The sequence below is a fragment of the Podarcis gaigeae genome (assembly GCF_964106915.1).
Source record: "Podarcis gaigeae genome assembly, chromosome: 2".
NCBI classification, from domain to species: domain Eukaryota; kingdom Metazoa; phylum Chordata; class Lepidosauria; order Squamata; family Lacertidae; genus Podarcis; species Podarcis gaigeae.
The window spans coordinates 74,591,962-74,609,621 of NC_139679.1; the positions used below are offsets into that span (position 1 = coordinate 74,591,962).

General features: G+C 41.5%; 2 protein-coding genes across 10 annotated transcripts in view; one reads left to right on the top strand and one right to left on the bottom strand.

Moving 5' to 3' along the window:
• LOC310838792 (semaphorin-3D-like) overlaps positions 1-4,551 on the bottom strand; it is a 51,685-nt gene extending 47,134 nt beyond the window's left edge. For 4 of the 5 annotated variants that reach the window (XM_083726532.1, XM_083726530.1, XM_083726533.1 and 1 more), the window contains exons 1-2: positions 4,435-4,536; positions 825-918 (exon numbers count right to left, since the gene is read on the bottom strand). The gene's annotated coding sequence lies outside the window, so the exon portion shown is untranslated. Of the gene's footprint in view, positions 1-824; positions 919-4,434 lie in introns of all 5 variants that reach the window. The other variant, XM_083726531.1, reaches the window with a different exon arrangement.
• Positions 4,552-4,877: 326 nt separating this feature from the next.
• Positions 4,878-17,660, top strand: part of TEX264 (testis expressed 264, ER-phagy receptor) — a 166,338-nt gene continuing 153,555 nt past the window's right edge. For 2 of the 5 annotated variants that reach the window (XM_083726651.1, XM_083726654.1), the window contains exons 1-3: positions 4,878-4,991; positions 9,918-9,994; positions 12,140-12,428. In XM_083726651.1, the coding sequence (XP_083582777.1) occupies positions 12,171-12,428 (258 nt within the window). In that variant the 5' untranslated portion in view covers positions 4,878-4,991; positions 9,918-9,994; positions 12,140-12,170. Of the gene's footprint in view, positions 4,992-5,216; positions 5,292-7,648; positions 7,853-9,917; positions 9,995-12,139; positions 12,429-17,660 lie in introns of those variants that run through there. The other 3 variants (XM_083726653.1, XM_083726655.1, XM_083726652.1) reach the window with 3 other exon arrangements.

Below are 17,660 nucleotides of genomic sequence, written 5' to 3' on the forward strand. Positions count from 1 at the left end.
GCCCTACTCATCTTGCAGGGGTTGGTTTTCAAGATGAATAGGGCTTTAGCTATCTAAATCTACTGAAAAAAACTAAACCAATCCCTGTATATGGCATTTATTGACCTGACTAAGGCCTTCGACACTGTAAATCATAATGCCCTGTGGACTGTCCTTGTGAAAATTGGCTGCCCAGATAAATTTATTAACATCCTTCGGCTCCTCCATGATAATATGACAGGAACAATCGCAGATAACAATGGCTCTCACAGTGAACTGCTCACAGTGGGATCAGGTGTCAAACAGGGATGTGCTATCGCCCCAACTCTATTTATTATTTTCATTGACATGATCATACACATTGCCGAAGGGAAACTCCCCACCGGGGTAGAAATCATATATCAAACAGATGGAAAGCTCTTTAACTTGAATAGGCTGAAAACAAAGAGTAAGGTTACCATAACTTTCGTCATAAAGCTTCAATATGCTGATGACAACGTTGTGTCCAGTGACCTCCAAACCATCCTAAAAAGCTTTACAGCTTATGAAAAGCTTGACCAATTGCTCAACATCCCAAAAAACAAAGTGCTGCACCAACAAGCACAAAACAAGCCCTCTGCAGTGCCACAGATCCAACTTAATGGTGCAACACTGGAAAATGTCAATCATTTTTCCTACCTGGGCAGTTAGCTTTACACAAGAGCCAATAGTGATACTGAAATACAGCATCGCCTGAGCTCTGAGTACAGCTTTCTCCCGATTGAAGTGCAGAGTGTTTGAGGACTGAGACATTCACAGGGAAACCAAAATTCTTGTTTACAAAACTATTGTACTACCAAACTTACTATATACTTGTGAAACATGGACCACTTATAAACACCATCTCCAACTCCTCAAAAGATTCCATCAACAGTGTCTCCAAAAAAATTTACATATCACCTAGGAAGACAAACGAACTAATGTCAGTGTAATGGAAGAAGCAAAGATCAGTGTCAAAGCAATGATTCTTCAACATCAACTTCATTGGACTGGTCATGTTGTTCGGATGCCTGATTATCGTCTTCCAAAGCAACTACTCTATTCCAAACTTTAAAATGGAAAGTGTAATGTTGGTGGTCAACAAAAGAGGTTTAAAGACTCTCTCAAGGCAAATCTAAAAAAAAAGTAGTATAAATATTGACAATTGGGAAACACTGGCCTGTGAGCACTCCAATTAGAGAACAGGTATCGTGGACTTTGAAGACACTCAAACTCAGGGCGCAAGGGAGAAACAAGCTAAGAGGAAAGCATGGAAACTTATGTCCCCACTGTGGAAGTACGTGTGGATCCAGAATTGGCCTCCACAGTCGCTTTCGGACTCACTGTTAAGACTGTGTTCATTGAAGAAAATCTTACTCGGCTACAAGTGATCGCCAAAGAAGAAGACTCATCTTGCACTAAATGTTCTTCTCTGCAGAATTTTATCTCTGAACCAAGTGGTTTTTGTGTGTGTGCAGTTTTTGTATGAATGTAAAGTCATAAACCTAAAACCATTTTTTGCATCCTGACAGTTTACATGACACACTTTAAAAATATTTCCTGGCAGAAGGAAATTTTAGAGGGATTTTTGGCCCAAAGGCAATTCACCTATTCACTACCTAAAGTCAATGATAAACAATAGTTCCCTGACAGTGAAACAAAATTATACATGAATCGGTGTCACCTGATAGTCTAATATAGATTAGTCAAGATAATAATCTCCTCTGGGCATTAATTAGTCCAGATCCAGAGATGCTGGATTCTGCTGAAACAGTTGCTGAGGCTAAGCATGAGCAAAATAACACTTCACTAGCAAGACAACTTCCATAATTTTGAATTGTTGTAAGCTGCCCTGGGGCCTGCTAGGGAAGAGTGCATGATAAATTTAATCATAATCATAATCAAAACATCTTGAAGCAGCAATCTCACACTAATTCCAATCTATCATTAGTAGTGTAATATCCCGTCGCCATGTAATTTGCAGTCATATGAAGAATCATGATTGATAAGCGCTCATGTTATGCAGGAGGAAGATCTACTATAATAAGGATTGTTTGTAAAAAGAAAATATTAAAAAAGTAGGGCAATGTAGTGGAAGATGTCATTGTAGGATCCTGAAGCCTAGAGTTTGCTGCCAATTAGAGTCAACATATTTTATTTTATTCCATTTGGAAGGGGAAAACAGGTTTCCAGGTAATGGAATGGTCAGTATCTTTAATGCAGCAAGCAAGCGAGCGAGCGAGCGAGCGAGCAAGCAAGCAAGCAAGCAAGCAATAAATAAATAAATAAATAAATGCTAACATGTAGTTTTCCTCTCTCTAGAATGGAGTAGTTCACCTTAGAAGTTCCTGAAGTATAGTGACTGTTTATTACCAATTGACAAAAGTAGAGAATTAGGCTGATTCTCCAGTTATGGCCACTCCTTGATCAGGACAACCTGTCGCTTGTGCTCTGGTGACCTCCCATCTGGATTACTGTAATGTGCTGTATGTGGGGCTGCCCTTGAACATGGTCCAGAGGCTGCAGCTAGTGCAGAATGCAGCTACTAAACTGGCAAGTGGGGCAGTTTGATTGGACTACATGCAATTGGTCCTGAAAATGCTGCATTGGCTGCCAATGAACTACTGGGCTCAATTCAAGGTGTTAGTACTAGCATGTGAAGTCCTAAATGGCTTGGGACCCAAAAGAGCTCCTTCATAATATCAACCATCTCAGACACTGCAGTCAGCAGGTGAGGGTTTGTTGGCCATGCTTAGTTGCACTGACCCATGACAGGGCATTTTCAGTGACACTTCCCCATTTGTGAATGCACTCCCTTAGTGAGGGTCTGTCTCATTACTGACTTTGAGGAGGAATTTAAAAACATTCCTATTTACCCAAACCTTTGGTGGCTGGAAGATACTGTTTCTGGCAACTTTGAAATCACTGGTTGAGGCAATGTTTTTAACTGTCTTTATAGTTTTTAAAACTGTTTTTAGAATGCTTTATTTTATTCTTAAATTATTGATATGTCTGCCACACTGGTCTCCTCCAGGAGGAAGGGCAGGATACAAATTGGATAAACAAATAAGAAGAGCAGTGCTTGATCAGAACAAAGTTCTACCTAGTCTAGCATCCTTTTCCCCCCAAAGAGGTTAACTATGTGTCCAGAAAACACCATCAGGATTTGAGGCCAACAGCTGTCAATGTGCTGCTGTCAACCAGCAACTGATATTCTGTGACATGCTTCCTCTGAACATTTAGCTATCATGATATACCTACTCTTTTTGAACTTTTAAATTCCCCTTTCAAGTAATATATTTTTGTGCTTGAAACAGAGAGGGATTATGTCCTATAAAGGAATATCCTGGATTGTTGTGATTTCTCTCTGCTAGTAAGGCAGTTACAAGTGAAACTCAAGGTTTAGTTTCTAGGTATATATAACTCAGTGGTAGACCCACATTCTTTATCCAGAAATCCTAGGTTCATTCTTTGGCCTTTCTAGTTAAAAGGAATTCAGATAGTAGGATTAGGGAAAATGTGTACATGAGGCCTTGAGAGAGCCATGTCTGGTCAGAGTAGATAGTGCTGGATTAGAGGATCCAAATAGCTCATGTTTCATAGTTACTAATTTGCCTAGGAGAGCCAGATCATTTGAGATTAATTATTCTGTTTAGAAGCACAAGTGCCTCCCCACAAAAAAACTTGTCACCTCTCTATTGGGAACCCACAGTGCTTCTCTGGGATCTATCACCCAAGACAATTATTTCCACTAAGATGTGTTCCTCAGTACTTAATATTTATTTCTAATGATCATTGGGCTTTGTCAAGGTCACGAGCTAGGTATTTTCCAAGTGAATTAAGAAACTGACTGTATGGCTGTATTGTTTTTTGAAACATAAAATCATTCAATAAAAATTATTTTTTTTAAAAAAAGGAACTGACACTGATCCAAAGTTGTGGATCAGGGCAAGTTGTAAGCGAACTCTCCAACTGGATAGGCTATTTTAGCTTAGGCAAGCAATTCAGTTTTAAATTTGCAAATATGTAAGCACACAAATTAGCAATTGCCTAGGGCTGACACAGTGTCTAGACTGCCTGGGCACGAGAACCAACCCTGAATGTACTTGTTCTCTTCTCCCCAGACTAGTTTGCTATCTGCTAGGTTCAATCTTCTGCTATAAGGCCTAAACCTTCTTTTCCTGGCAAAGTTCCTGAAGAGCCTCATGGCAAGCAGAAATCCTACAGGTGCAGCAGCACTGTTCAACAGGGTGGCAGGGATGGGTAAAGCTGAACCTGCTGAATTGCTGCTTGTTAAGCCAAGGACTCCGGCTCAAAACTTAATGGTACAGTAGCTACTGTATTCTGAATTGGATTGAGGATGTGTGTTACGACTCCAGAGGCTTAAAGCTGCCTTTTCCTTAGTCAGGGCTCCCCTACTCTTCTTTTAACAGCTACCTGAGAGGAGGATATATTAGCCAACGAAGCTTTTCCTTGCGCAGAACTGAAGAGACGTGGGAAGGCGACACCTGCTGAATTTCCTACTGTCTGAGGCGGTTGAAAGGTAAAGGGCGACTGTGAGGTAAAAAAATAAAAATAAAAGTGGCAACTTGACGGCGGCCCATTTCCCCTCACGTACAGCCGAGGTGCTCGGTGACGGTGAGGCGGCTGCTATAAAACAACCTCCTTTAATAAAAACAGGCGGAGGAAGCGCTCTCTCAGCGACGTAGCCACCCTGAACCGCCGCCGCCGCTTCCTCGGCGGCTGCTTCCCTTTCCCGCCCTGTGGCGCTGAGGCCACTTGCCCTCATACTGGCGGCAGCGGCTTCCCGCCGACGTCGAGCTCCACCCCATCCCGCGGGGCTGAGCTCGGCGCGGCGCGCTCCCGGATTGGGGCGAGGACGCGCCTCCCAACCGCCGAGCCAGGCGCGCCCCCGAGGTTTAGCCTCAGCCCGTGACTGAGGCGGGAGCTGCCAGTTGAGTCCCCAGCGCCGGCTCCGCTCTTTCTGCTGCTGTGTGAGTTGGGGGGGCGGGGGCGGGCGGGAAACAGAGAGAGCCTCGCAGGGAGGAGGTGGTGTTTGGAACTGAGGAGATCCCGGTCACTGGATCCCGCGGTCTGGGGGCGGGGGGAGGCGTAAGAAAGGAGGGGGCCGAAAACCGGAGGAGATCCCAAAGGAATCTGTTTCCTGTGGCATAGGCGGCATTAGATTGCTGCTGCTGGGGGGAGGCGGAGCGGGGGAAGGAGGATTCTCGAGAGTGGATCCCTACGATGTTAGCAGACGGCCCTTGGAAGATCCTGAGGAAGAGTGGGGGGCGGTGAGAGGGGAAACCTTTGAAGGAGGAGTGGAAGGGGCTGATCCTTGGCACAGAAGGTTTTTTTTGTGGGGGGGGGGGGAAGGCTGCCAGTCAGTGGATTGATGAGGAAGATGGATGTGGAGAGCGGGGCAAGTGACACCATGGAAGATAGGAGGACATTGGAACAGCGTGTGTCTTAGTGGAGATTGTCTTGCGTGGATCCCAGTGGAGGAGAGAGTGCGCTCCCTATCGAACCCTATGACTAACACCTGCTACACATATACAAACAAACAACATGCCAGCTTCTGTTTCTGAACGGGAAAAGTAATCTGGAAAGGTGGGGAGTGGGGAGATGCAAAACCGGCTAGAATATATTTGTAGTGGAAGCAACCAACACTCCATGTGGATGTGGCGCTAGCTGGGTATGGTGGATTGCAATGGAAACGGAAATAGTTTGGATCCCAATAATAAGAGATCTTGGGAAACACACCTGGACCAGTGGAGGCTTCGCATGTGTTCATTTGGTCCAGTAAATATTAGTAATATGCCTTTTTCTCAAGGGAGTAGATCATACTGTAGGATGAGGGTTTTCTTTAGCAAACAAAAAGCACCAGCCCAAACAATCCTTTAATTTCTGTTTAAAGTGGAATCTAGGGAAGAAATAAACAACATGCAAATGAGGCTCTCAGGTTTGCCCATTTTTTCTTCTCCCACTAACTAGTTTGAAACTCAATTCCTTGATGGTTAAAAGCATAGAAGAATAATGCAAAGTAACTGTAACAAGTACAACTTCAATACAGTTTAAGTGGTAACCTTCAGTGCCTCTGCATCCCAGGTACAGCTTTTGGTGCTAAGTTTTTGCTTGTTGCACAGCTAAGGCACAAGAAACCCCCCCCCCAACTGAAAGAGAGATGGCAAACCTAGCAAATCTTGGGGTGTGTGAGGAAATTAACATCCTTGCCTCACTGCCACCCTAGCATTTTCATTAATTAATTCATATTTTATTTGTTTGCATACTTGGAAGTATGCATAGAATTGCAGCCATGTGTCCCAATCTTAAGCATGTTTACTTGGAAGTAAATCCCTCTGAATTTAATCAAGATTTGCTCTCCATCATTAATACAACTGATTTTTCTTCTCTCAGCATTTTAAAACTAAATATATTTTTCAGCTCCTTGCATCATATTCTGGACTTTTTATTTGGAAGGATGTGGGCTCAAAGTTTTTCTTTACAGTCTGAGTGTTTCACCTGGCTATAAGACAAGGATGGGAGCCTCCATTGATATTATTTATTTATTTATTTATTTATTTATTATTTATAGCCCGCCCATCTGGCTCGGTTTCCCCAGCCACTCTGGGCAGCTTCCAACAAAGATTAAAAATACATTAAAACATCAGTCATTAAAAACTTTCCTAAACAGGGCTACAGGGCTGCCTTCAGATGTTTTCTAAATGTCATATAGTTGTTTATCTCTTTGACATCTGATGGGAGGGCATTCCACAGGGCGGGTGCCACTACTGAGCAGGCCCTCTGCCTGGTTCCCTGTAACCTCACTTCTCGCAGTGAGGGCAACTGCCAGAAGGCCCTTGGCGCTGGATCTCAGTGTCCGGGCAGAACGATGGGGGTGGAGACGCTCTTTCAGGTATACTGTGCCAAGGCCGTTTAGAGCTTTAAAGGTCAGCACCAACACTTTGAATTGTGCTCGGAAATGTACTCCCATCCTCACTGATTGGGCAGTTGAGGGGGATTGATACTTGGGAAGAGGCTGGAAATCTTTAGCTGATGTTGTTTGTTTAGTCGATTAGTCATGTCCGACTCTTCGTGACCCCATGGACCAGAGCACGCCAGGCACTCCTGTCTTCTTAGCTGATGTAACATGATTTAAATGCTGTTCCAGCTCCCCTCTTATCCTGTAATTTAGGGCCTTGCATTGGCTTTCACAGATCACATTTGAATGGAAAATCCCTGTTTATGCTCGCTAGGAAAACCGGGTGGACAAGTGCTAATAACCTGGTTTATAACCAGTACTGCTGTTTTGATTACATTGTGGACTAGTCCCAAAGGTTCATTTGACTGGTTGTTTAGTCTTTATTTGCAGTTGTAGCAATCTGTTTCTGTCTTGGCAATTAGCACTATGGATGTCACAAATGGAGGATTATGGTTCATCTAGGTGGAGTTTTCCATGCAAGACTCTGGGCTCTTGATCATGCTGCCCCATAGCACAATGATGACACATAGACATACATGCTTCTAAATAAATCCTGTTCCAAATGTTTTGCTTAAACCATTCCTAGTTCTTTAAGGAATTGTTGTAAAAGTGCATGCTGGCTTTATGAGCGTGCACGAGCACTGTGATCTCATCAAGCTGGTACACATGAACCAGGAAGTAGAATACAGCTGAAATAAACAGGATCAGCTGGAAGAAACCAAACAGCTCTATGAGAAGAGGGATGAATGTAATTGTGTAGCAGGTTTATTTTCCAGTAGCTAACAATAGCAACTGAACTTAAATACTTGGTGATATTTTCTGCTTTTCATACAGTGCTGAATTCAGGAGCCTTGATTATATCAGTTCTCTAGAGTAAGTTCTCTCTCTCTCTTTTGTTTGTGTATAATGTGTTGTATCTAGGGAATATATTATCAGTGTCTCAGGTTTTTCTAGGGAATATATTATCAGTGTCTTAGGTTTTTCACCCTGAATTAGAAATAAAAGCATGAAGGGTTAAAATCCATTTATGTGGGTTTAAACTGAGATGAACTGGCTGTTGTTATCACCATTAAAAGGGAATACAGAACCTATTCCTAGTTAAACAGTGACAATTGTACAGAACAGGATCAGATTGGAATTAAACTGCAACTCAAATTACTGGTATGCTGTCTTTAAACTAAACTTATTTACTTGCTTATTTAAAATGGTATCCTGCCATTCTTGTCAAAGACAACCCACAGTGGCTTACATCATAGAAATTAAAATGTAAGGGTCTGATGGAGCAATCCTGGTGAAGCTAAGCAGATCTAAGGTTGGGTGGTGCCTAGAAGTGGGGGTTGCTTGTGGGATCCTGTGTAAGTAAGCCTCCTGGAATTATTGAAAGAAAGTTGTGCTATGAATGGTAGAGAATTTAGTGTGTGCTCATTTTCTTTTTGCAGGAAATACACAGTGCAAAAAAGCCACAACTTTTTAAAAACTGATGTAGAAGTTAAAACAAAAACCTCAGTGTTGCTAAGTATTTTCACATTCACTTCTTGTCAGAATTAAAAGTTTCTGAATTACTGAAACCACTGGATAGAGAAAAGAAAATGAGATTGTTTTACATACATATTAGTTCTGTGCATATTTGTGGAGAAGTGAACCCCCTGAGTGTATATATCATGTAAGATTGCAGCCTTACTTTGACGGTGTCGCTTGCAACTATTGTAATTGCACTATGAAATGGGTAGACCTAGGGGGGGAAATCACAGCTTGTGTTTATAGTTGTGCTACCTTTTTATTGTTACATTTTAATGTTCAGATCTTGATCTTTCCAGAGGCATCTGGTTGGTCTTTGTAGGGAACAGGATGCTAGACTAGATAGGCGTTTGGTCTGATCCAGAGGACTCTTGTTCTAATGTGGGGCCTCATATGTGGCATTTTTTGTTTGTTTGCTTGGGAGGAAGAAGGAGAGGCAGGGCAGATTTCCCCTTGTTTTCCCATTTCTTTCTTTGCATGCTCCTTACTCTGCTGTATCTGAGGAGGTGTGTGTGTGGAAATGGTCTTTTCTGTGCATGTCACTTGCTTGATATGGAACAATGTCTATAAATTGGCTGCAGGCGTGAAACTCGGCTTTATTTCACCCGTGTCTAATACCCAGTTTGGCACCCCCGAAGCGCATTTGCGTACACACACATACAGAGACTGGGAGCCTCAGTGGCGCTCCTCTGGAGGCTTCAACTAGGGGGGAAAAAAAAGGCTAGCATCCCCCCGCCCCCGTAGCTATGGCTCTGCTTGACTGTATAACTAAATGTGATTCCATCTGTCCACACTACGTTATTTAGTTTCAACAGGATAAGTGTTGGGAGGTGTATTCAGATATGCACTCTTCTAAAAGCAGTGCACTGAAGATAGAGGCCTGAACACAGATGGGCATTTGGAGTTGCATCTTACTCATCCCTGGTTCATGCTAATGCTCCAAAGCCAGCCTGCCTTGGTACAGATCTTATTCCTTGGACTTGAGTACATGGCTCCATGTACAGTTTCACTGTGGGGGTGGGGTGGGAGTTTAAATGAAAATCATGAAATCTTATGGTGCTCGCAATGGAAATATTCATGGATTTAATATAATGTTTCTTCAAGTTGGAATTACTTGGGGTTTTGGAACTTTGTTGGGAAAGAGGTTTAACAAGGACTAGACACTTGTGGGAGATAATTGGTGGGCAGTGAAACAGTTAAATGCCTATCCACCAATTTGCCTCCTGAAAATTGTTTTCCACTTCTCTATCTTAGCATTGCAAAGGATCCACAGGTTTAGGAACCACTCTGGACACAGTGCCCCTTGTGCATATTGGGGAAGCAGTGCAGGTTTTCTGGCCATCGTGCTCTCCTACCAAACTTCAATTTAGGGAAAATACTGTAGGTCACTTCAATCAGACTTTATTTTCTTCTTTTTCAGAGGCACAAATCCTGGATCAAAGATCCCTGGGAGAGACAATGAGCTATTGCTAGGCTGCCTATACTGCTGATTCTCAGGTTTGTACAAAGTGCATCTCGCTTGAGGAAATTGTGGGCTTTGATTCCAATTATATGGTTCCTGAAAAGAGATTGACAAGTGTCAGCTTTATTTCTGTGTCTTAAACAAGAAATAGATAATGTTTTTATCACAAATGTCCTGCTTTGTGGTTCAATAAGATACAGAAATGAATTTTCAGCTTAAGAATCAGCTGGTCAAATTCACTTATTGTTAAATGCACTTAAATAGGAGTAGGCAGTTTGCTGAGCAATGGTAACCATTCTGGAAATCTGGTGAACTACAAGGATGCAATTAATACTAATAATGTTGGTGCATGGAGCATTTTGAATAAATGTTAAGGCTATCAAGTAGCCTTAAGTGAGAAGAGGAAAGGACAAAGGCGATTTAAAGAGAAAAAGAGTAGTATACTGAGATGCATCATAGCAAGGGTCCATTACCCACTGGTTTAAAAGACAATGACAGGATCACCAAACAGATGCCTGCTGTGTTCCAGTAACAATTAGATAGTCTAAAGCAAATATTGAATACACTCCGGGTCTGCATCAGTTCAAAGTCTTCAACATTTTACATAATCATAGTTTTTGCATCACAGGCTTTGTGGTATAAGTAACTATACTGTCTAATAGTCTTTCCACAAAAATGATAGAGACTGGAAACGATCTTTTTTAGAAATGCAAATGCTAAGTTCATGGGGAAGCAAATAAGTTCATTGCAGGAGCTGTAAGAAAGTATCTCAAGCTGCTTGAATTTGAGTCCAAGGGAAGAGATTCGGGCAGCACATATTTTTCCAGTAAGATATCATAAATGCTAGTATAAAATTAACTGTGACATTTTTCAAGGGCAAATCAGATTTCTTTTCCACAGTTGTCCTTGCTCTCTGCTGATCTCACTAGGGTGGATAGTAGCCTGATCACATTGCAGTTTATACTAAGATGTGGTTTTTATTAATTGCCAAACAGAACGAACAGTTGCTTAGGTATAATTCATTTGTTTCTAAGTAGGTTCTATGTTAAAGGACCACATCTAAATTCAAAAATCAAAGCTGATTCATAAAGACCATTTTGGAAAAACAACAACTTGGGTCAATCCATGTTACTCCCACTCCCACCCCTGGCCTGGTATTCTTGGTTTTTGCCTCCATGCAAGGCACACAACACTCACCTCCACTTGATAATCACTACTTCTGACCTTTTTTCTGGGAATCCTCAGATTGATTTTATGCTGCCTTTTTTCCCAGCAACTGCATTTTACTGCAGCTGTTCATGCCATATGAACCAGCAGTGCAATACATTTACTATTCTGGTGAGAGTGGCTTCAGTGTTGCTGAACCAGTTTTGGCACCCTTTCCTTCACCTTCCTCCCTCACTCCATCTTTGACCTTACAGAGGATATGTAGGAAGAAAGTTTTCTCTTCCATTTTATTCCCATTGACTAAGCGATCATATTAATGATGGTCACATTATTTGGATACTAATATTTTTGGATACTTTGCACACTGACCAAGAATGAACAGTGATGTTGGATAAGGTCAAGGCAGTTCTGACATAAAAGCTGGGATTCAGTGAAAGGGACCAAAAACGTATTTTTGAAATACTCTGTGGGTCAGAGAAACATTGTGTATGTATCTGACACCCACTGTCTGTGCATGGCCATCTGGATTGGTGCCAGGCTTCCTCAACTTCGGTCCTCCAGATGTTTTGAGACTACAGTTCCCAGCATCCCTGACCACTGGTACTGCTAGCTAGGGATCATGGGAGTTGTAGGCCAAAAACATCTGGAGGGCCGAGGTTGAGGAAACCTGACCTATGGCATCTGGATTGGTGCACATATGCATTTCAAACATCACTTAGATTCTCCTTATTGAGCTTCCCAGCTGCATGGAGTACAGGCGTACATTGTAGACAAGTGACTTACAATATGTTATTCTATGCAGTGTGTCCCTTGAGCAGCAGTGGCAGATAATTTCAGTACAGCAGTGACCTGTAAACATGAACAATTCCATTACAACACTGCCTTGCAAATGCAAAGGTCTGCAGTGTGGATCTGAGTCATTGGGAAAACTTTCCCTAAACTTATCTGTTACTCTAGGAAATATCCATCTGCGTTATGATTACCTAATTTTTGTCCTCCTCTCTTGTTCTTAGTTGATTCCTGCAGTGTGAGGCACCTGGAGTCATGGCAGACTGGCTGCTCATTGGATTGTTTGCTGCACTGGTTGCGCTTCTGCTGTTGACACTCTTTGGTTTTGCTGTTTATTCGGGGCTCTTCACAGAAGTGATTGTGAGTGCTGGTTTGCCCCCCTTCGGCAGCATCACTGTGGCATATAAATTCCAGGTGGGGCCTTATGGTGACTCTGGAAGGCTGTTTACGGAGAGCTGCAGCATCTCTCCAAGGCTGTGCTCCATTGCTCTCTACTATGACAACCCTCATACGGTAAGTCTCAGGGAGAGCTGCTTCTTGTTTGCATCACTGTTAACACAATCATTACTTGAGTACCAGGAAAATCTATTTTCTGATATGTTAGATCTGAAGTAGATCTTAGACTTTGGGAATGTACACTATGAGGAACAGGAATTTACTTAAGAATAATAATGTGCACACTCATGAAATGGATGAGTTGAGTAGCCTTGTGGTAAACTTGCAGTGATTTACCTTTATGATCATACTGTATATGCTGTAACTTACATACCAGACATGATCCTGTAAACAGATGTGATGCTTTGTATTTTTATTAATTACTGTGTATAGTGAATTATTTATATTTTTGTACTTGGGGGTTATGCTTTTAAACCAATATGTTTTATAGTTGAAGATTGTGTTTATCTGAATATATTTATGCTTCTTTATTTTTTGGTGGGTAGGAAATATTGCACCTGCTGAATTTCTGCCTGTTGCGTGAAAAGCACAAAGCCTCTTGCAAGAAGAAGGTGTAAAGTGAAAATACTTGGAAAAGGGTGCAGAATCTTTTGAAAGCAGAAAGGAGAGATGGTCTACTCAAGTATCAGAGAGGCAAACTATTATAAATATATCTATATATTCCACTGTGTTTAAATGCTAATATTACCATAGACAGTAGCAATTTGGCTTATTGGTTCATTATCTTGGAGTGGGTATTCCCATGGGTGGCTGAATACTACTGTATTTCTTTCATTTTCCTAGTCCTCTAGGTGCTGAGAAGTGGTGCTGTCATAAAAGAACATATTACAGGCAGTTTTAGTAAAATACAGAGCTTGCATGTCACTATCCAGACCTTTATATAAGAGGGGTTTTTTCTTGTAGGGGGTGTGTGTTCAGCTTCTCTTTTCGGACTTTTGATGTTGGCCACAATCCAGAAAATTGCACAGCTATTGTGTCAAGCAGGGCCTTGAATTTTCTTTAGAAGACTTTTGCAACGACTGAGTTTCAACAGCCATTTGCAATGCAGTGTATGTGGCTGCTATGGCAGGGAAAATCAAATGCCCCATTGGGGATACACAGACCTTTGCATACACCCCTAAAGAGCACTCTTTATTTTGCATATTGTCTTTACAGAGGAAAAATGTATCTAAACCTGGATTCATCTGTTGAAACAATCCGTTATAGTTGGGCTTTTGACAGCATGATTAAAAAACAAACAAAAAACTTCAAAACCAACCACAACGTTGCCAGAAAAATAGGGTTGTGCACTTGTTTGTGGCATAAGCACTTCCTGTTACACTAGCACAGCCTGTGTAATTTTCTGATCAACAGCTTAGAAGAAGCACGTATGCCAGAGAAGCTACCAGTTGAGTTTTTCTGCTAGTGCATTGATCTAAGGACACAGGGCTGAGCAAATAGAGGAGTTGTCAGTGTAGCACATTTTCCAGGTAATAGTAATTATTAGCTGAACCAGTTTTGGTTATTCCATTGTGAGCAAGAGGTCATTCCATCTGAAGTAATTTCAGATGCTGAAATGTCTGCTTCTGGCTTTTCCTACCCTTTTTCTGGTACTTGCAGATTAAAAATAATTTTTAAGCTGCCCTTCATCACAGAGCAATGCAAGAGAGGGTACCTTATAGTAGTTAAAACCAAGGAGGAGGAGGAGGAGGAATGATGATGATGTTGAAAGGGAGTAGATAATGCCAGAGTGAAGTCGGGAATAATAACATTTGAAAATCTAGCCAAGTCAATTAACCTCTCATATTTTTTAATTTTTAAAATGCTATTTTCAGGCCTCCTTTCTTCCAAAGGGCAGCAGACATGGCTGGGAACTTGAATGGAGATCTCCCAGACCCTAGCCTGAGATTTAATCTGTTACATTTACGCTGCTTCTGTTGGAATAAGTGAGATTTCTATTGTGCTAGAAATGCATCAAAGTTGGTGCCAATTATAGTTCAAGGATGAGGGCATTCTATAATTGTGGCAGCCCCCAAAAGTAAGACTTTTACTCTGTTGGTTTTGGTGTGATGTGGTGTGGTGTACTTAGTTACTTACTTTATTTATAATTCTAACACTCAGAAGGAGGACATGGCAGCTCTTTGGCATTTCTAGAGATTATGCGTGGGGAATGAAGATGCTGTCTTCAGTGTCTAAACTGAAATACCGGCAGAACAGGATGAGACATGGTTGAACTTAGGGTTTACAATATTTAATTAATGACTTAAAGCTGTAGCCCTGTACTTACTTGCCTGAGAGAAAGACTCACCTAACGCCATAAGACGTAGGTTTGAGTAGACCTATATAGGGTCACTTTGTAAATGTATTCATGTGTTCGTCCTCCCACTTTTCATAAATAAATAAATGGAGCAGTATAAATAACATAGCCCTTATAAAACTACCGCTAACTATTTCAATAGTTTAAAATCTCTCTAGCACATCTTCAAAAACTTTATTGGAGGCCTTTGAAGGATCCCTTGAAACGTAAGGTTTCTTCATCACTTCATCACTTAAGTGTAGCACATCTCCCTTCTTTTAAACAAAAACATTCAAATAAATGTTCTCAGTATTCTGTTGCAGTTCCTGCCTTCTTTATCAGAGACCATCTCTCGGTGATATTTTCAAGTGTGATCTCAGCTGTGGATATTTTTGATTCCTTGCACAAGAGTAGAAGGTGAAACGCATTTAGCAAAAAGAATCTGTATATAGAAGAGAGTCGGGGAGGCAGCAAAGGCACGTGAATAACCTTCCATACTAACCACATTGTTTGTATTGTAAATACAAAGGACTTACAGAGAGAGAGAGATTAGTCCTGCCTGCTGTGAAAAGTGTGTGTCTATCTCTGGCATCTCTTTATCTTACTGGAATAATATAGTTAAGTCAAGGAATCAGGAAGCAAAAGACCATTATGCTTAATCTTCAACCAATGTTTGATTGAAACTTGCACGGAAAGAGTTTCTAAACACTTTTAAGACAGTAGCTGATTGGGACAGCACTAGTTTCTCTTGCACATGGTCTTTGCTCTTCTTTTCCAGACCCTGTGCACTCTTCCCCCCTCCTTCCACCACTAGAGGTTATTTTGCAAATGCAGCAAGTTTGACTGGTCCATTGTTGCTAAAATGATATAAATTTGAATTTCTGCCTCTTCTAACTGGGCACTACCATCAGTGTATTTTTGAAGCTGAGGTATTATCCTGAAAGCATTTATAGAGGCAGAGGAATTTTTTTGGGATTTGGCCTTGTGATAAGGGCTTATTATTTGTAATTTGTAATCTGCTCATTCTAGTTATTCGATAAGTTTTGTAGTAGCTGTGGTCAAAAAATGAAGTTACCTGCCTTCAATATCTCAGCTGTGTTGCTGTCATCTGCCAGTGTTCATCTGTTGTTACACCAATGCAGAAGAGTCTGCATATGTAGCTTAAAGTGTCTGCAAGCCAATTTTGTTTCAAGCTCCTTTAAGCAGATAGGTATTATTATTTATTTATTATCCAAAGATAGTGGGGTGGTTCACAACATAAAAATACAATAAGGTAAAGGTAAAGGGACCCCTGATCATTAAGTCCAGTCACGGACAACTCTGAGGTTGCAGCGCTCATCTTGCTCTATAGGCAGAGGGAGCCGGCGTTTGTCTGCAGACAGCTTCTGGGTCATATGGCCAGCATGACTAAGCTGCTTCTGGCGAACCAGAGCAGCACACGGAAATGCCGTTTACCTTCCTGCCGAAGCGGTACCTATTTATCTACTTGAATTTTGATGTGCTTTCGAACTGCTAGGTGGGCGGGAGCTGGGACCAAGCAACGGGAGCTCACCCCATCCTGTGGATTCGAACCGCCGACCTTATGATCGGCAAGCCCTAGGCTCAGTGGTTTAGACCACAGCACCACCCGCTGTGAGAACACAAAACACATAATAAAAACAAGAACAAGAAACTAATAAACCCTCCTCCCACAAGCACAATTAAAAGGACATAGAACATTAATCAGCCAAAGGTCTAGTTAAAGGAAAATGTTTTTACCTGGTGCCTAAATATGTAATGAAGGCACCAAGTGAGACTCTAGGGAAAGCATTCCACAAGTAGGGAGCCACCACAGAATAGGTCTGTTACCATGTTTCCATCCTCTAGACCAGTGTTTCCCAACCTTGTGCCTCCAGATGTTTTTGGCCTACAACTCCCATCATCCCTGACCACTGGTCTTGCTAGCTAGGGATGATGGGAGTTGTAGGCCAAAAACATCTGGAGGCACAAGGTTGGGAAACACTGCTCTAGACCTCATGCCTCAATCTGATTTAAGAATTAAAGCATTTGGCAGAGCTGGAGTTATGAGTTCAAGTTCTTCATCTGATTGGGAGGGCCAGAACAAGTGTTGGAATGACCATAGCTGGTTTTTAAGCAATAGCAGGAGGGAAGTGAGGTTGCAGGTACAAAGTTGGTATGCATAATCACTTTCATAATGACCTGGACTACTCCTGCCACATAAATACACACTGCAGTATAGGCAGTTCTCTGGAAACATTGTTAATTACAGTGGCTTTTTGCAGGTACACCATGTTATATAGTTTTGAGAATGCAGAAAGCAAAAAACATGTTCATTGTAGGAATGCAGTCAAGAGCAAATACTGTTAACTACATGTTAGATTCATAAACCATATAGTATACAAATAAAACAAAAAATAGCTCTGAATATATATCTGGAATCTTTTGCAGAGTTGCTGATTTCCAGGGTTTGATTTTCATCATTGAGATAATAAAAGATTTGTTATAGCTGTGTCTGCAAAATTCCTTTCATTTTTTAAAAAACACACTCATCTTTCTGTGGTTTGGAGCATCCTCCAAAATTTCTTAGGATTTCACATACATGACTAAGTTACTGTACCTGTCTGTTTACAAAAGTTATGTTAGATAGTTTTATCAGCATTCCTACAGGTATAGTGTTCTGCAGCTATTAGTGTTGATACTCACTCTACTACTGATGTTTTCCATCCAGTGTTCTAATTTAGCAGTGTGTGAGCTTTGCTGTCATTATGACTGCTGGTAGAGAGATTTTTCTGCTGAGTCCTAGATATCCCTGAATCAGTGTATGTTGTATTGGCAGAGAAGTGGAAAACTACCAGATCAGACTCCTGTGTCTTTTCTTTCTTTTCTGCTGCTAAATGTGAGAGGACCTGAATTTGAATTGGTTTTGACAGACTAATATTTCCACCATGGTGCCAAGTGTTGGGTAACCTCTGCTTTTGTCAGTCTGGTTAAGGAGTACACAAAATTATTTCCTG